Genomic DNA, 20,463 nt, shown 5'->3' on the forward strand with positions numbered 1-20,463 from the left:
AACCCACCCCTCCACCAACACTGAGATGCTGATCTAATTCCCTCATATCCCCTTCTATATTCCCTCTAAGGGGTCTGAGCTGGTACATGGCCCTCTTCTTCTCCTACGCAGCATCACAACTATGTTGCAATACTGTCCCTGGATACTTGGTGATGACATCACACATCTTCACTGAACTTCCGGGCTGCTGAGCATACTATGCTGAGCTCAGCTCAGAGGTGCATGGCTGCGCACCTTATAGAGAACGCTGCCCCCATGTTTAAAAATAATCACAGATCTTCTGATGTCAAGTTTAGTTTAGTCCCTGGGTATCTTACCTTCTCCTTCTTATCCCTGGCAATGAGCAAGACAGGGAGTTGGCTGCCAAAAACTTCAAAAAATCAATCAATCCCAGGGAGTTTCTTGCACAATAAAGCAAATACCACAGTCACCAATACTGGCAGGTGTGGCAGCCAAAGGATCGCAAAGCCAGACACTCCAAGAATTACTATTTCACATCCCAGGGCTAGCAAATCATAGTCAAGCAGTCTCACAGAACAGAACTGCCTTTTTCTTCTCAGCAATTAAGATCTACTAGCCAGATATGTGAACCGATGATGATACATGTGGACCACAGAGGTGCTTTACGACATTCAAAACTTCTACTTAAAAGCATAAGAAAACTCTCCTGCATTGTACCAAGGTCCAGCATCTAGTCCAACATCCCGTTTCCCACAGTGACCCATCAGCTGCCTCTGGGAAGATCACAAAGAAGAATTGAAGGCATCTCTCTTGATTTCCTTCATAACAACACCTAGAACGGAATCTACATTCTTCACAGCTGTTATACACTGGGATACATTTTGATGAAGCTATCCATTACAACCCCAAGATCCCATCGTGTGTATATGAAGTTGGGATTTTTTGTCCCAATTTGCATCATTTCACACTTCTCTAAATTGAATTTTCCACTTGGTTACCAATTTACCCAGTTTGGACAGGACCTTTTGGAATTCTTCATAATCTGCTTTAGTTTTAACTACTTTGAATAGTTTGCTACCATTTGCAACCTTACCCCTAACTCCAGACTACTGATGAACAAGTTAAAAAGCACTGGTCCCAATATAGATTCTCAAGGGAACCCAGTTACTTCCCTCCATGGTGAAAAGGCAGTCCTTTGTCAAAAGACTTTTGAAAGTCCAGGTATAAAAAGTCAGGTAGATTGCAACTACCAACATGCCTGTTGACATTCTCAAAGAAATTGAGAGTAATGAGGCAGTAATTTTCTTTGAAGAAATTGTGCTTTCTTCTTTAGCAAGGTTTGTTCTGCTATATGCTTAGTAATTTTATCTTTAATTATGCTTTCCATCAGTTACCTGGAACAGGAGTTCAGTTGACCCGGCTGCAATTTTCCAGTTCCCTTCTGGATCCTGTTTTAAATACCAGTGTTACATTGGCTACCTTTAACATGGTGGCCAATTTCAAGGGCAAGTTACATATTTTTGTTAGAAGATCAGTATTTTACATTTGAATTCCTTAAGAGCCCCTGGATGAATGCCATCCAAGTGCAGTGATTTGCAAAAACTACTTTGCTTTTCTAGACTACTTCTCAACTTGCATTCCCACAGTGATGTACAGTATACAAACGATGAAATGGAAAGATTACTAGAATTCTGAAAAAACCACCAAAGCCTTCGGAAGTGTACAAACATCACTGTGAGTTTGTCTCAAGTTTTTGTGACATTTAAAGGTTTTCAAACATTCATCAAGGAAACTGGTCCAGTGTCAGTGTTTTAAAGTTGCCTAAAAACAAAATGCTATCCAAACGTTATGGCAAACAAATATTGCCAAAACCATACCACCAAACACGGCCACAGTTAAATCCTCCTGTTTGACAACCATCAATTTAATAAAATGATCACACATGTACATGCCAGGAACTTCCCAATTATAGAGAATGCCATCCCAAATCAGACTTCCATCAGAGGTGGACAACACAAGCAGGCAGAGGTGCTAGTACTGGGGTTAATCTTGTTTGTCTTTCACAATCCACACTAGAGGAAATCCACACAACATCACAGCAGCAGGCTGGTTCTGCATATAACTTTCCAAAATGAAAGGGGAAAAACCCCAATTCCTTAAGGGGTTCTTCCTCTGTTTGGATTTATACTAAACTATTAGTGGGATGCTGTTGCATGATCACGCTGTCTTGTGTAACACTAGACCCAAATCTAATACCTCAGGGCCAGGGCTCAGCATACACTGAAATTATACCATTCAGTTACAATTCTAAAAGCACAATTCTATGCATGCTAGCTCAGAACTAAATTTCATTTTATAGAATGGGGCTTTCTCACTGGCAGTGTGTATAGGATTGCAGCCTAAGCCTAATTACTAGGAAGGGAGACCAACCCCAACTATTGGGACTTCCTTTGGAGTACGCATGTTCCTGATCACTCTGCAAGATGAGTGCTTTTCAGAAACAAGTATTTACAAAACCAGAAAAGTAGGCAGTCATCACAAGATTGGAACAACCATCAAGTAAATGTGTCACCATCACCCCAAAAAGCATTCATTACAAAGAAAAATTGTTTTCAAATGTTTTTCACATGGAATCAAGGACAGTTTTGTCAATGGATTTTTATCATTCCTATCACCAGAAAAGCAAACAATAATATGTTATAAACAATATCATGATAGCAAAGATATACTCTTTCAGCTTTATTTCAAAGAAAAAGATACAAATTGCTAAATAGTAGAGCTTCTGAATATCAATTAAAACAAAACTGAAGCATTTTCAACATGTTGAAAGCTCATGTGACCCATACCCAATACAGAGCTAAAAACAGCATCTTTGCAGATTACAAATCCATGAGGATTTTTTTACCAACAAGAAGCATAATTAAGAAATAGATACCATCATTTTTAATCACTTAAAAAAGGACATATCTATTACTCAAGTGATTTTTATGACTCCAAAATATATAATAAAAATATAGTTAGCCCAATTGTACAACTATCTTAATATATACGATGTATTACAACTTAATATAGTTTTATCAATTTCTTTTTTAGCACTCTTAGTTTCTTGAACTCCTGTTTCATTTTTAAAAATCTAATTAAACTCTAAAGAAAAAACACCAAACTCAAAAAAATTTTGAACCATAAAAATGGTAGGAAGCTGCAAATATACTAGCAAATATTGCTCAAAAATTTTTATAAAGTGCCCTTTAATGTATCATTTTTTTTGAAGAATAATTGTTATGTTTGTGTTAGAACACCACAGGGCACAGTACAGCATAAACACCTATTAGAAAATCAGTTTCCTGCTCCACACACAAGAATTTAGATGATTAATTTATCAAGTTACATTAAAGAAAAATAATTTAATAGATTCAAAATTATACCTGGTAAAAGTCAGAAGTTTCTAACAGATTTTTACTGGAACTACAAAACTTGAACTGAAGGGTGCTCTTAAAACCAATTTCCTAAATTCAACATACTTTAGAAAAATGAAACATACTTACAGCAACTTGACTGCTGCAAGTTTTATCCATGTATAAGTAGTCCCTAAGGGACCTGTTTCTCATTTTAAGTGATGTTTTCTGTCAAGGTGTTGCCAAACACATATTTACTTCTCCTGTCCAGTAAAACAAATGAAGTCGAGGTATCTCTTCTTCCTTTCTTCCCGGGTGAAGTCCCACCCAGATTAAACATGAGTTTGTGTATCTACTCATCCAAAAAAACAAAAAAAGGCTGCTTGTACTCAAAGCTTTGCATTGTTGCTGAGACAGTCTTCGCATAACAATGAACCATCTGTGGTGAATCTTCCACTTCCAGAACTGAATGTGTATTAAAAGCTTATCAAATAGTTTTCAAGTTCCTATGTTGAAACTCTAACTAGCTCTTAAACCAAATAGCACCCTATACAGCTCATGTTGCAATTTTCTGCTTCCTGGCATGTAGCTGCGTGTTCCATCAAGATCACAATTGCATGCAAGCCTATTATGTGATTTGCTCAATCCTACTTGTCTGTGTCATGTTTCTTTGAGTAAGCCTACAGAAGTCTACAGGATTCTTTTTCCTAGTAGAACAGGATTCTCAAAAAAATTCAGCACCACACCCATGTACTTCAACTCACAAGGCTATGAAGTACTGACACTTTGTTACGTCATATAGAAGACAAATTCCAATCACAAAAAATGATTTTACATAGTTAAAATATCCTGTCTAAAACTTTGCCTTCATCATTTATCTGTCAAAATATCTACAAAATAATAATGCACAAAAAAACCCCTAGAAACTACCTCCTTTCATTTCATCTTACATTTTGAGAATGGTAGTTCTCATGGTAGAGCCATACTCTCGTCAACCTGTTCTCATGGTGAAGACTAAACAGGAATCCCTCCCATGTATATTCATAGTTATCTTTGCAAACCCTTGGACCCCATCTTAAGACTCTTACACACCATAGACTTTTGGACTTCCATACAATGCCCACCTTTTCCCCTTCTCCTCTTACCCACTTGTCATTCGGCTTTATATTCAGCCTGAAGAACAACTGACAGCTTGTTCACTATTGTGTGACATCTTAGTTCATGCTAAAAAAGGTATTATTTTCCTTTAGCTTTTGGATAACAATGCACATTATGTACACATCCAGTGCAAAATACTACATTTATATTTGCTTTCAATAAATAACCTACTTCCCATTGGTTCCTTGAATCTAAAGATTAAGAATATAAATAAATAATATTCACCCTGTCTTTAGAGAACACAATAAAAACAGTGTCAAATTACCTCAAGATCATCAAGTGAACGAGTAATGCTGAATCTCTTCGATCGTCCAAAAGATCTTCGAGCAGAATGTTGGGAAGGTTGTACTAATCCAGAAGGATGCCCAAACTTTGTACCCTAAACAAGTCATGGAATATATGTTTAAGTGTATTTTTGTGTTTATTCTTCATATAGCAAGATCTATTTAACTCTACTATCTCTACAGATAACATTTACATTAAAAAGCACTTTTCATTTTAAACATTTGGGGAACTGTGCACACATCAGAACTAAGCAATAGATCAAACATTTATTTTACTACCCAGATCCTCAATTCTGACACAAATATATGATGTAGTGGCAACTTTGTAAATTCCTAACCCATAAAAAAAGATCAGATAATGACCCTGTACACACAAAATAGTGCACAAACAGAAGGGGAAGTAATAAAGCATCTCATAAGTGAGCACAGGTTGTGTCTAATCATCCGTGGATTTGCTTCAATGCAAGTCTGCTGGTCTGCACTGAGACCCAATCAAGGGTGACCTGTAGCCCTCCGAACGCAACCAGAGCAGAGTGCTGGTCACATCCAGAGAGCATTCTGAGGGCCCAGGCCATGTATGGTCTCCGCGGCCATCGGAATGACTTCTAAGCCCTCAGGGAGGCCTTTAAACATTACTTCCAGTTTTCACTGAGAACTTGAGTCCAAAGTTTTTGGTAGGAAGGCCACATCATCTCTCTGACACTGTGGCCAGGGAAAAATAAGAATTAATTTACATTAAAATTTGAATAAATTTGCATAAGTTTACATAAATGAATATATTAAAGATGTATGAATTAATGAAGGTTTTGCAATAGCTCAAGGCCTATAAAAGGCCTTGCACAAAGCAAGGCTGGCCTTTCCTTTGCTGCCTCTGCTGCATCACAGACACGAAACAGCAAGTAGTGGAGGGAGCCCTCATACCACAGCTCACACAAGAGGTCAAACAGTTGCCCTCATGCTGAGAGCAGTTGCGTCGGGCCAGTGTGGGCTCCAACAAATCTCTGGAGGGCCAGAGGCTCATTGAAGACTGGGGGCTCCCTGAGGGCTGCATTGAGAAGCCTCGAGGGCTGCATGTGGCCCCAGGGCCGGGGTTTGGGCACCCCTGTTCTAAGGCATCCCGAAGGCCTTACAAGTTATTCTGAGGGCTGCAGAGGCCATGCACCACCTTCCCAGCCCTCAGAATGCCCTTCAGATGTGACTGGAGCTCTGCTCGCATTCAAAGGGTTAAAGGTGCAAAATCCATGGATTTCTGTATCTGCTGATTTTAGTATCTGTGGGGGGGGGGGCCTGGGAACCGATTCCCCACAGATACTAAGGCACCACCTGTAATTTCATTGCATTTTTTCCCATAGGAGAATTTAGGTGCAGATAATAAAAAACAATGGGCAAGAAAATGATAAGTAATTGACATTATTTTTTTATTGTTAATACAGGTTGAACCTCATTATTCACATGGGTTCCCTTCCAAGCACTCATGCGGATGGCACAAAATGCACTACAGCAAATCAATTTAAAAAACAAAGTTTCTTTGCTCCAGTGATTTAAAAGCAGCCTTGCTGACCTTTGTGATGTAAGATAAGAGTCATTAAGACAATCATCAATCAGTCCTTCTCCAAACCTTAGAAAGGCACTTCACTCAGCCCCTCCCTTCACCAATGCAAAGTGATCACCTTTCTTTCACCTAAGGGGGAAGGGAGGGGCCCCTGGAGAGAGAAGGACTGATGGATTGTCAGCCAGTTGCCCCCCCCCCATTAAGGAGGCAATTGTTAAAGGACTGTTCAGTTTTTTAAACTGATTTTAAAGGGGTACATTTTTCCTCTTCTCCAGGGATCAGCATATTCCTTCTCATTTAGAGGGGCCATTTGTGTTGAGTCAAATCCATGTATAAAAAATCCGTGTATAAAAAGGCTGGACCTGTACTTTAAAGATAGACCTTTTCAAAACTAGAATTTTTTATAAGTGTATTGCCCTTTCCTCATACAAAAAAAGGGGACAGAAATTAGAGTTTTGGGGGACCAAAGCCACTGTAATTTTACTCATTCATAAACCTCCTCCCAAAGTAAAATAAGAGTTGGAACTTAGGCACTTTTCTAGGCCAGGGACTTAATTTCACAAGTCAGTGTACAGGCCAGCCCTCATTATCCACAGCGATTTCATTTCCAGAAGCCCTGTGGCTACTGAAATCTGCAGATGTTAGAATCCTTGGATTTCAGGGTACCACCCTGCCCTCTGAACCCAACCTGGAGGCCCTACTGAGGACTGAGAACCACGACTTCTGAAAACCCTAAGTCAACTGTTTTCAAACTCTCAGGGAGTTTGAACCATAGTAAGTTCTTGCAGAGGCAGCAATGCAATCCCCAGGATCGCGTCGCTCAGGGGGCTGCGACTGGGATGCACTCACCAGTTCCTGCAGCAGCTTTCCTGGGGTACGGGGAGCCCTGAGCGAGGGTCTGCAGGGCTCCCCAGGTCTTGAAAAGTTAAAGTGCAGTGATCACGCTCCACTTCCACAAAAGTGGCAGTGGAGCGTGATCGCAGCACCTTTACTTTTCAAGACCTGGGCAGCCCTGCAGACCCTTGCGCAGGGCTCCCCACACCCCCAGGAGGCTGCTACAGGGACAGTTAAGTAAATGCCAGTCCCTGCAGCCCCCTGCAGCTGCCCCCTCTCCCCTTAAGGGGAAAGTGGCCAGGGTGTCACAATGCTCCAGTTTGAAAAGCCCTGCCCCAAGTCATTGTTATCAGCCCTCTGAAGGCCACAGAAGGCCTTCTAAGGGCTGGGGAGGCCAGGTACGCATTCTTAACACTTCTAAGCACCTGCTGAAGGTAATGGTGTAAAAATGTACCCTCAACTATTCCCACTGTCAGCACAGTTCACCTATTCTTTTGGGGGTTCTGATCTTCAGATTAGAATTCTAGCAGCCTAACTTTTTCAGAGCTAATTAAGGGTCCAACCAGTTTTTAATCTCACAATTGAAAAAGATAGATTATTTACCTGGTAGTTCTCAAATAGCTACTATAAATAAAACAGGTAATCATTTAATGAGTACTTGAGAGTTTATCAACCTTTGTTTGCTATGGTTTTATCGTAGAAATGTGGCAAAGGAGTAAAGTCAACTTTCTCATGGGTCTTATACTTGCAAGCACATTAAACCAGGACTCTAGTGTCTGCCCCGGCTCACAGTTCTCTTTCTGACTGAATTCAAGTTGCTGATTTGATCTACAAAGCTCTAACACAGTTTGCACCCAACTTATCAAAGAGCATCATCATGTAAAATGTAGCTTTGTGTAAATCAGGCTGATTATTGAGGTTTCTGAAGGCTCTCCTGGAGAGAGTCAAAAAAAGTCTGCAGGACATCACACATTCAAAAATAGTATGAAGCCAGAGCCACTGACCTCTCTCTACAACAGCAAGTTGTCCCTAGAGGCCCAAGAACCCTAAAGATACAGCACTGGTCTGCAGAGATGAGCGCTAAAGCTCATCATTCCAAATGATCAGGAGGAAATAGTTCTCAGCACAATTTTGCCCTTGCAGGCAAATGCTGTACCCAGGGAGAGTGAGGGGACAGGGTCGCAGCTACAGCGTGTCTGCACTGGGGCAAGGCTAGCCAGAATTCTCTCATTCCACTGTACCAAGTACAGAGTACCCTGTTTTTGCAATATTGCAACAGGAGTTAAATAGACAAAACAAGTCAACTGAAGTCTTTTCACAAGCCAGCTTTCAGTCAAGGGGGTAAGTAAGGAAATATACCTACTAGTACTTAGTTATGATTAAAACATTTATATTACATCAATGGCTTTCAAACTAGGTTCCAGGGAACCTTGGAAACCTAACAAGTGCTTGAAGATAAATATGCAAAACATTACATCCTTCCTTGGTCCTAAATACCTATTATCTGCACTCCTTTCCCACACTGTACAGAAACAGAAAGTTGGGAGGGTGGAAAAAGGTCTACATTATGCTCTACATTGTTGTGCAAAGGCATCTGAACAAGTTTTTGCCTGGTGCAGTCATGCAACATGCCTGCCTGTATCAGGGATTCTCTCCATGTGAGAATTACTGGGAAAGAAAAATCTTTGTGCATTATTGCCACCATACTAAGGAAGGAATGGAGTACAGAGCCACCTATTGGTGATAAAACAGGAAAAAGGGGAAAGGGTGCAAAAAAACCATGCACTGTTTCATGGAGGGGAGAAAGGGAGAGGGAATGTTAATAGAGAAAGAGGTTCCAAGAAATCTATAATGATTCACCAAGGAAAAGAGAAAACATTATTATTGGCTGCAGAGAGGAGGAGGTTAATAGAGCATGGGTCAAAAGAAAAAGCTGCATGAAACTTTTAGCAGAAATGCTTTTCTATAATCAATGTGGCCATCATAAACTAATAAAAATATATAAGTAATTCTCAGAGTAATTTCAGTTACATAGTTCTACAAAGAGAAGATCTATAAAGGCAGGGGAGTTTCCCTTGATCAGCATTCCTAGTCCAATTTTCCTCAAAATGTGGTCATAGTTAAGCACTGTATGTACGTACTTTCAATTTGTTTGGGGCAATGACAAAGCCTAACAAGTCTGGCTGAAATCACACATGAACTGAGAATACTGCACATCCTAGGCTGAGAACTCTCAAACACAGGGATTCCTCAGCAGAGAGGAATCAGCATTGAAAAGTTTCAGGAGGGCAGGAAGTTTTAGAACCACTGATTTTGCCAGAGAAGCCATGAATAAATGTCATGTCACATTTCAACTATTATACCTTTTCCTCCCTTCTCAAAAACTGTCACAACTGTGTAAGCCTCACTTGTATGAATGACCTCCTCCCCACCAAATGGCATGCATAGCACATCACCAGCACCCATTCTGGAAACCGTGGCCACTGCAAACATTCGTGCAAACCGTGGCAGTACTGGAGCCCTAGAAATGTCTACATGCAGAACAAGTAAGCCTGAGTGGAGGAAGGGTGGTAGAAGGGTGGTAGAAGGAACAGGGCCAGGGAGGGAGCAGGCAGGAGGCAGAACAGGGGAGGGAGGAGATGGATCCTGGCAGCACTGGCATGTTGCAGGATCCTATCTGTGTTCATCTTCTCTTCCCTTTCCCTTACTCTCCTTGGTTCTGTGCAAGCAAAATGGCTGGTGCAGATCTGAGGCGACCCATTGGGACAGTGGAGGTTTGCCCCAGGATAAGGAGGCCCCTGGGGCTCCCCCCCCCCTCAGGGCAGGATGCAATGTGCACTTCATTGGTATGACTGCACTGGCAGGGGAGGTAAATAAGCATTTTAGTAAGTACTTCAAACAGAAACTTTACTTTCCAGAAAACACATCTTCAAAGAAATCTAGACAAACAGGATTCTGGTGACATAAAAATCATTATGCATAACCTAAGTCATCCGTATTGGCTTCTGCCTTTCCATTGGACCATTCCAGCGACGTGGAGAGGGGGGATTTGCTGCATGGGTAACAGCCTATCCTCCATACCTTCTTTACCCAGGCTTCGCGCACTGGAGAGGACACTCCAACTTCGCCATACGCTGTGCCAGAACCACCTTTCAGAGCGCGATACCATAGTCTTTCGAGACTGAAGGTTGCCAATACATACAGTGGAGGTTGCAATTTTTATCACAGCATCTATGTTTTTCTTAATTATGTAAAGTTGATTTTGATGAAATAAGCCAAAATCACTTGTGATGCAAGAGCAATGTTAACAATGCTGCATAATACTATTCATGTCTTCTCTTGTATAATTATAGGGTCTTCAATCTTCCAAAGCTCTACTCACTCCTTTTGGAGATTGTCCTACTTTTTATTTTTTTTGTAAAGCTTTTTATAAAGCAAAATTAGTAGCAGCTGGAATTCTATTCAGTGCCATACAATTTAATGTAACCTTTTTTAATTGTAGGATTTTGTTCTAATTTTAAATGCCAACATCTAGGGGAAAAAAACTGCGTTCTGATATTGGGTTGCTGTGCATTAATCTTGGAGGGAAGAACTACTTGTAAAAAATGTGACAGATGCTGACAGTAGCAGTGCTGGGTTTAGTTCTTTCCGCTCCCCACCCGCCAATAATGTGTAGCACAACTTACCTCATGACTTGGTATCATTATACTGCTTATTTTCTCACCTCTAGTCCATACTACTGAGTGCAAATGGCAGACAATGAAATGCTCAGCATAATAGTTTCAGGTATATACTACGCATTACAGAAGAGAAGAATTCAAATCAGCCTTGCTGTTTTGATGGCAGTTGCATATTTCTTACCACTTGTAGTTATACCTTGAATGGGCACTTTTTGCAAATAAATTATCCAAACATTTAGCTGTACGTATAACACAATAAATTAATACATATGTAGATTTCCTATACAGGTGTGCGCCACTTAACAACCGTTCACTTAATGACAGACCGCATATATGATGGTGGTCAAAGCACAATAAAGATGCTCTTAATGAGGCAATCCTATCTCCCATAGCCTGCAACAGAGTGTCTGTGAACACAACAGAGAGGCTCTTAATGCAAAGAAGAGGCAATCTATCTCCAGTAGCTTGTGCAGCCAGCTAGTGTCTGGCAGGGATTATCTGTTTACACAAAGGCAATATATTGGACTGAATGTTCACTTAATGACCTAATTGCATAATAATGGGGATCAGAGAAGATATCCACATCATTAAGTGGCGCACACCTGTATTAGTGTTGTATATCATCAATGTGTTTATTTTTGTGCTAGATGTATATATAGTACATGTATATAGTGAGTAGTGCACAGTGGCATCACTAGGATTCACGTCACCCCATGTAGTGGGTGGGGCAACGCCCCAGCTAGGCGTGGTGATGTACCATTGCCCCGCCCCCACCAGTTTTTTGGCTGTACCTTTTGTTAGAACACAGATATTTCAATGTGGTTTGTTTCATTGCATTCTGCATGAAATTACATATTGATTGATATATAACATGATGGTCTTATTCCTCCAAACTCTGATTTTAGTGATTTTGAAAACTTGTAGAGTCACACACACCCCATGTCAAATTACTAACACCTTATTGCAGCAGCTCCCAAACTTTTAGCACTGGGACCCACTTTTTAGAATGACAACCTGTCCAGGACCCATTGGAAGTGATGTCATGGCCAGAAGTGACATCATGAAGCAAATTAAAATAATTATAAATAATTATAAAATTATAAATTAAAATAAAATAATTAAACAAGGGGGAGCCAGTCCTGTTCCACCAAGTGAATCTACTCTGAAGTAAGTCCTACTGTGGTCAATGGGGCTTACTCTCAGGAAAGTGTGGGTAGGATTGCAGCCTGTGAGCCCAATCCTATGCATGTCTGCACTGAAGTAAGTCCCATAGTGGTCAATGGAGCTTACTCTGTAGTCTGCCTGCAATAACACCCCTCCAAAAAGAATCAATGAGTTTTCCAGCCCTCCCTAGTGCCCAGTTTAAAGTTCTTCTATTTCAGGCATATCAATACAAAGACCCACCTGGCTTTGCAAGTGCAAAATAGAAAACATGCCCCTTACCAGTTCAAGTCACTTTTTTGTCCTTTTTAGTGGGGGGGGGGGGGAGGCTGCCTCTGGACATTTGTTGCACTCCAGCTCCATTGGATCGGGACCATTCTGGTGTCCTCACATACCCCTCTGCATGGCCTGACCACCAGCCAAGGCACATCTGCCTACTCACAAGTAAACGCGACATGAGGCTGCTTCACTTTCCATAGGGCTCCATAGACTCACAGCTGAGAGGGAAGACCTCCTTCTCTGTGTTTTTGGGGGCTGCATTCATGGGATCAGGACCATTCTGACCTCTTTGGAGTTCTCTGAGCCTGCCTTGACTAAGGGAAGTCTGCCTACTCACAACATGGCCATGTGGCTTTGTTTCAGGCTCAGACTCGCAGCTGGGAGGGGAGAGTTTCTCAGGTTCTTTTGGGGGGCTGCATTCATTGGATCAGAACCATTGTGGTGTCACTGGATTCCTCCCAGCCTGCCCTTTCCGACGGACTATGGTGAGTAAGCATGTGATACGGCTCACTTTCACTTTCCATAGGGCTCCATGCCTGTGGGTCCTGGCCTCTACCCACTTAAGGGGCGGGGGCAGTCAGGAGACAGGGGGAAGGCAGCAGCGCTATTCACAGGATCGCGCCGCTCAGGGGGGCTGCAGGGGCTTGGGTGCACTTGCCCAAGCCTCCTGCAGCCTCCTGGGGGTGCAGGGAGCCCTGAGCAACCTTTGGCAGGGCTCCCCAGGACAGGAAAAGTGAAAGCGGAGCAATCGTTCCCTGCTCCGGAAAACCAGAAGCAAAGCACGATCGCTCCGCTTTCCCTTTTGATGCGGCTGCAGGGACTGGGGTGCACCCTCCAGTCCCTGCAGCAGCCGTCCCTGTGTGCGGGGAGCCCTGCGTGAGCGCCTGCAGGGCACCCCAGATCAGGGAAAGGGAGAGTTGGGCGCTCATGCTCCACTTTTGCAGAGACAGAGCAGATCACTCTACTCTCCCTTTCCCTGACATGGGGCGCCCTGCAGGCGCTTGCGCAGGGCTCCCCGCACACAGGGACGGCTGCTACAGGGACTGGTGAGTGCATCACAGTCCCTGCAGCCCCCTGAGCTACGTGATCACTGCCTGCTGCCTTCCCCCTGCCCCTGCTGCCTCCCCCCACCCCCGCAAAGACTTACAGCAGGTTTCAAACTCCCAGAAAGTTTGAAAACCGCAGTCTTAGGGCATATCATTCCAATTTTGTTCAGTCTGCACAGGCTTCCATTCATTAGTGTGCACAATTCGAAGCGCTGCTCAGTACCTGTAATTCCTAAATGTTTTAAAACGAGGATACCTGAAGAACCACCTACTCTGCACGCACAAGTACGCACGCACCCCTGCCCACCTGCTAGTCATTGGGAGGCCTTGCTCTGTGTTCTGCTGCCATCAGAGATACAGCTGGCTAGGACATGTGACAGGACCTTCTCAGACCCCAATCCACACATTCTGCAGAATGAGGTGGTAAGCCGAGGTACAGAATTCTGGTATGTTTCATTTCAGACTGTGAGTGGGGAGTCATACTTCTGAATCTTTCTCTATGCACAAAACATCCTGGATGCAGTAAACCAGCAAATCGGAAAGATACCTGTGCTGCGCTTTTTGAGTGGCGAAGCATGCTAATATACTGTATGCAGTAGCATAGCTAGTGGGGGGCAAAGCACTAAGTTTTGCAGATGCCTGAACGCGCTGTGCAAGCAGCCCCCCCCCCCAGTCATTCCTGGTGGAGAGAGCAAAACTGAGGCGTTCGCCTCCATTGTTCTCGCCCCCAGGAATGGCTCAAAAGGGAGGAAAGGGTCCCCTTGCACTGCGCATTCAGGTGCCTGCAAAACTTAGCGCTTTGCACCCCCTCTAGCTATGCTACTGACAGTATGTTCTGGTTTACAGCCTGAACGCTCCAGACATCTATCACCTCACTCTGCACAATGCACAGACTGGGTCTCAGTTACAGCACCCAGATTGTGAAACACCCTCCTGTGATAGACCTGACTAGGCCTCTCTTAATGACTCTTAGGCAAGTTGTTAAGCGTTTTTACTTTGCCAGGATTTAGTTTGATTTTTTATTCTGCTGTGATAATTTTTAGATGGTTTTAATTGTACTGCTCTCATTCTTGTTTTTGTATTTATTGTTTCACTATATTGGGTTATTTTACTGGTTTATTATACAGTGTTATTTTAAATTGCGTTGTGGGCCAGCTTAGGGACTATAAGCAAAGACAGGAATATTCTAATAAACAAATGTTACATAATTAACTCCATTAGCAGGATTTAATGGGTACTGTTTACTATGGAGGAACCAACATATGAACTAGGCTTTGCCCCTCATTAACAGGATGTTGTTTCCCAATCAAAGCATTAACAATTTCTAACTTCCTGCACTGTCAAAAGTCACTTCAAAATAAAAACAAAACAAAAAGGAGCCACAGACCCTCCCAAATACCACCTTACCAATGCCCAAATTTCACATGAGATACAAAAAGCAGATGGATTAAGCACAACAACCTTGAAATAACACACACAAAAATATCTGTAAACCATGACATGAACCAATACTTTATATGAATTTGTTACACCTCCTCCCTCTTGGGCATTCTTCACCTACAAAGAGGAAAAGGAAAGGAGAGGTTGTGTAACAATTGTTTGGAAGGAGGAATTTTATCAGAATAATCTGCCTTGTACTGTTTCCTCCTTTTCAAAGGACTGCATTGCTTCACATGTTCCAACATGATCCTTTTACTCTCAGCAGAAGCAGATAGCACAATCCCTCTCTAGAGATCTGCTGCATCATTCCTTCTCATTCTTCACTGGAAGAAGAAATTGTGAAGCAACTGTTTCTGCACCAATCTGTCAGCTGGAACACTTGAAAGTACTTCTGAAGATTTTAGTAAGGCTGAGAAAGCCTAGCGTACCATCTGCAACAAATTTGCTTGTTGTTAGGCTCCTGGAACAAACTGTGGATTCTGTTGATACAGTACTCACCCACTGCCTCAAAGACTCTGTGACAAAGCTGATTGAGACAGTCTCAGATTTGATATTAAGCTACTCTGAACATTTAACTGAGTGCAGTTCAGAACTTCATGTCCACCATAACAACCATAGGACTAACCCAGAAACATAGCTACAGGGGGCACAACACCAATTTTTGTAGGACACCTCAATGAGCCTTATAAGCTGCCCCTCCCACTTGGAGCCATTCCTGGCCACAAGAGCAAAGTGGAGGCATCTCTTCGACTTTGTTCTCGCAGCCGGGAATGGCTCCAATGGTGAGGGCAAGGGGCAGCGGGTTGAGGCACCATGAAAACTTAGCGCTGTGCCCCCATACTGGACTATCCCAATATGGTATGTCTGGGGCCACAGATATGGTATATGGTACATTACCCTTAATTCTCTATACTGAATCATATGATGGACATATATGGGTGTCTTAACATGGAAGCAAAGGCTGGAGTCATGGCGTCTTCCATCCTGTGCATGAGTTGGGATCCTGGTCTGTTTCATGTTTTAAAATGCCCAAATTGAGTTTGGATGATGACATAACCAACACTCTCTCATTTTCAGGCAGAAGCTTTTCAACTCTTGACTCTCTTGGTGAGAGATGTGCTGGAAAAAATACAGAGCTACAAAGCCTTGGAAGGTCAAGCCTTGCTGGGCCATGGAGGTAGCTTTCACTCATAGTAGCAGAATACTTTATGCCAGGACAGTTTATAAGTTAAGATCTGGGGATAACCTCCCTGAGTCTTAGTCCATACCTTTATAACACTTGATGCAACACTACATGGAATTGTGTTCCCACGAGTTCCTTGTATACCTTTCACAGGATGGCTATGAAATCTTTGTGAGTTGCTTGCTGAAGAGATATTTTTAGCAGGTGGGGAAAATAAGCACAAAGAGTTCCATCCCACAGCTTAGTTCTACAAAATTAGACTAGAGGAGCAATCCTAACCCACTTTCCAGCACCGACATAAGGGCAATGCAGCTCCTAGGTAAGGAAACAAATATTCCCTTACCTTGAGGAGGCCTTTGTGAGCGCCCTCCAACTGCAGGATGCAGCACATGCATCATTGGCACAGCAATGCCAGTGCTGGAAGTTGGTTAGGATTTGGGCCTAAGAAACATTGCTGAGTGCCCTGTAACATATTTAGAATGGTAAAAGGGGGGTTTCTCAGATCAGACTCACATGCTTGGACAGAAACCCTCTTGGACCATTTTACCTATCCAAGATTTAGTAGCCTGGGAATAGACATCAGCAAGGCTTCCCTCAAGACACCCTGAAATTGTTATTTGGGAGTTGTCAAAAATAGCAGATTCATCAACTTTGAGTCCACAGAAAGTGGCCCAGACTGCAGATGAAGGAGACTGTTATTTCCATCTCTGTCCCATCTCTATTGTATAGGAGCTTTTTAAGGTTTGCAATAGGATAAACTTCATCAATTCAATGCAGATTCTTTAATGCCTTAATGAAATCTTTTCCCTGTGTTTGTTCAAAGTCTTGTGCATTGTCTCTTCAATCTATGTTTTGTGCAAAAACATGAAGTTGACTTGGTTGCTTTACAGACATTAGCCTTATTGTGTCTACATCACTCATTGCAAGTAATTTACAGAACCTGTGTAGAGGCTGGTTTGCTGTAATTAATCTGATTTTGTTTCTGGACAAGTGAGTTACTTATTTTTATTATGAATACATACCCAAAAGACTTTGACCATTAAATACATTGTAAGAAAACACAGAACTGTAAGCAAAACAAAGAAATAGGTATAACATTACTAATTGTTGTTAAGTGACATTGGGTTCTGCCTAAGAATTCTTTGCTCTTCATAAAATCATAGGTGGCTGTCGTTGTAGAATTTTTCGTGTAATGAACAATATCTTGGAAAGAACCTAAGAGTTTCAGGTCAGCATAAGACACTAGACAGCGTTAAACTACATGTCAATGGGCAGCCCAATCCAATACTGCCCTATTGCTGGCGCTGCAGACCCAGTGCTGATGGTGGGTGTTGCAAATACATCTTAAAGCACATTTGCACCACCTCCTCCATATAATCCTATCCTTGTCAGACTAGGAAGCCCAACATGGGGCTTCTTAAGCCTGCACCCGTAATTTACTGGCACAAACTTGAGAAGCCCCATTGAGGAGGTTGGGGTTTACTCAAGGAAAGGGGACGACTGTCCCCTTCACCTGAGGAGATCTCCAGCCTACTCAGAACCAGCACAGGATCCAGCAGTGGCCATTTGGAGCTGCTGCTCCTGCACTGAATACAACTGGGCCCTAAAGTTACATTAAACCCATCATTAACAGATGGGCATAACACTGGAAATGAACTAGAAGTGTTGACTTGATCATAGGTATGGCAGAAACATATCCAGCTCAGAACTTCAATGTGTGCGTATGGGGAGGGGGGGTTGAACAATTCCCTCTTGTGCTATTTTCCTGCTTAAAAAAAAAAATCACACACACCCCAGTGGCTATTTGCTCAAATAGTTTGTGGTGCTTATGCAATTTTTGCTAGGAAAACTGGAACAGTTAGCAGTTAACTTCCTTTTGTTGCAAACCCAAGTCAAAATCAATCTCTCTCTCTCTCTCTCGCTCACGCACGCGCGCACACACACACCCTGCTCACAGCTGCTATTTATTGAAGAAAGGACCCTTCCAGTGTTAAGTTCATCCTTAACAAAAGAAACTTAAGTGTAGGTTAGCCTTGAGTTCACTTACAGATGTTTCTGGAGGGGTTCAGTCCATTTTTAGCCAAAAGAAGCCATGTGTGCACATATGTGTGCCCAAAGTGTGCACATTGAAACCTTACAGAGGCTGATTCAAATCTGCAGGAAAACCACTGAAATCCACCTTTGATTTTACTAACTACAGACTGTTGGGGCTCTTGCAATACAGTACATCCCTCTTTCCCTTCCTCTATCAAGTTGTTTAGTATCTGCCTGATGAAAAGCTTTGTAAAACTCAAAAGCACACTATTTTACACTTCCTTATTTGGTTTGTTCTAAGTTCAGTATTATTCAACTTCAGATTGTGAATGTTAACATTCATCAGTACACTATTATTAAACTTTCATGTTATCACTAAGCACAATTTATTTTTAATTGTACTGATAATAATTACAAAGAAGGGAAACAAAGTAATGCCTAAATTGACCATAATCTTCAGCAACACTGTATTCCAAGTAACTGAGTAATTTCAAAGCATTTTAGGATAGCAATATTACATAAACATTCTTACCTTTTTATCATCTTTGAGCTTTCTGACACCATGTTGAGAGTCAAATGGGTTTTGCATGTGAAACCCTTTTTTAGGCCATTCATTCTTTTGAGATATTAGATTAGGCTGACCAAAGCTGCCATTTACTCTGTATCTGTCAGCAGGAATCTTACTCATTGGAGGGGGAAGAGTACCACAGTTAACACTTGACCAGCCATCTGTAGAATCTGTGTATGATTCTTGGTCACTTACACTTCCATGTTGCCAATCTTTTAACACATGAACAGGCAACCATCTTTGATTGGAAACGTCCACAGAATTTTTCTTGCATGGTGTAACTGAGGTTTGAGCAGCAACTAGTGGAACTTCAATGCGAGCTGAAGGACCTAAGAACTTTTGAGATTTATCATTGTGAAACATTGATTCTAGAGAAGAGTTTCCTTCCTGTTCATGGCCAAAATTCCAGTGAGAAGCAGCTTGACCATTACCTACTGGACTGTCCCGTATAGTACTAAGAACATGTTTACTTGAGTTGGCTCCTAGATCAACCACCAAAACTCTATTGCTTTTCTCTTCTTGGTTAAAATTTCCAATACCACTATCACTATTACTGCTCATACTATTATTTTGATGAAAATCTGCATCACCATCAAGAAAGGCCCTTGCTCGCACTCCTTCAATCAACTCCCCCATATCCCTGTACAAAACAGAGACAAACTGCAGAACAGGCAGAGATGACATTGGAAATTCTAGGCAGCCATTAGTGTCTGGATCTGCTGTGCATTCCAATCCAAAACGTCGAGCAATGCCTTGATGAATTTTATGATGAAATAATTCTGGATCCACCATAAACACATGACATGAAGTTCTCAAAACAGCTTCATCGTCTTGAGCCAAACTTGCATCGTCAAAGGTCTGCATAGTAACTAACCCAAAAAATCTTCTGTCATCAGGACAGACGGCACTGAACGCTAGCTTCTCTGCAGGATATTCTGCAATCACACCAGATTTATTGTTGCAGAGTTGAATACAATCATGCATAATCTTCATCATCACCAATGAATGGATTTTTTGTTCTGCTCGAAGACGTCTCATGCAGCCACGAATAGCCTGCAAGCTATCATATTCCAAATTTGAACTTGAAGAAGGAAGTTCAATTGATCCTAGGTAGCCTACAACCATAGTCACATTTAAAATGCTTGCATCTAATCCAAAATATTCCTGGTTTTCCAATCCAATTCTAAACAGTGACTCGTCATTCAAGGCTTTGGACAGTTCCTCATTATAGTGTACATTAGGATTGTTGTTTATATTTTCAGGTCCTGTTTCTAATTTAGCAGCAGTAATTTCATGAGCTTGTACCTGCTCTCTCATCAAAGACTGCATATTACCAGAACACACACTAGGATTTTCAAATATCATGTTAAAAATTCCACCAGACTGCATCTCTTCAACTACTTTCTCTGCTCTGTTTATTCCCAACCCTTTTGAGTCAGGCTTTGGCTTTAGCCATCCCTTCCCGTCATAAAATCCAACTTCTTCATCACTTGAACATGAGTCTGTGTGGCCGATCCCTTCAGCAATAACCATGTGCAAAATGCCAGAGCATTTGCCTATCAGCTTCACCACATCTTCATGGGATGCCTTTTTCACATTAATTTCGTTTACTGCAAATATTTTATCTCCTGCTTTAAGTCCCACATAATCAGCAGGGCTGCCTTTCAAAACACAACTAAGAACACAGGGAGCTTGTCCAGAAAGGGTGAACCCATATCCTGCTCTCCCTCTAGCAACTTCAACGCTTCTTATGCTAGATGCATGCATGCGCATCCGACGCTTCGATTTTTCCCCTGGTCTGTACATGTTGGTATTTCCTGGAACAGGAAACCTATGAAATACTCCAGTGTGAATTTTTCATGAGATGCCGTAAAGGAATCCACTTTAT

General features: G+C 42.0%; 1 protein-coding gene across 2 annotated transcripts in view; it reads right to left on the reverse strand.

Moving 5' to 3' along the window:
* Positions 1–20,463, reverse strand: part of RGS12 (regulator of G protein signaling 12) — a 75,031-nt gene extending 54,568 nt beyond the window's left edge. For both annotated transcript variants that reach the window (XM_066631783.1, XM_066631784.1), the window contains exons 1-2: positions 18,540–20,463; positions 4,780–4,893 (exon numbers count right to left, since the gene is read on the reverse strand). In XM_066631783.1, coding sequence (XP_066487880.1) covers positions 4,780–4,893; positions 18,540–20,381 — 1,956 coding nt within the window. In that variant the 5' untranslated portion in view covers positions 20,382–20,463. The remainder of the gene's footprint in view (positions 1–4,779; positions 4,894–18,539) is intronic.

Source organism: Tiliqua scincoides, chromosome 6 (assembly GCF_035046505.1).
Source record: "Tiliqua scincoides isolate rTilSci1 chromosome 6, rTilSci1.hap2, whole genome shotgun sequence".
Classification (NCBI taxonomy): domain Eukaryota; kingdom Metazoa; phylum Chordata; class Lepidosauria; order Squamata; family Scincidae; genus Tiliqua; species Tiliqua scincoides.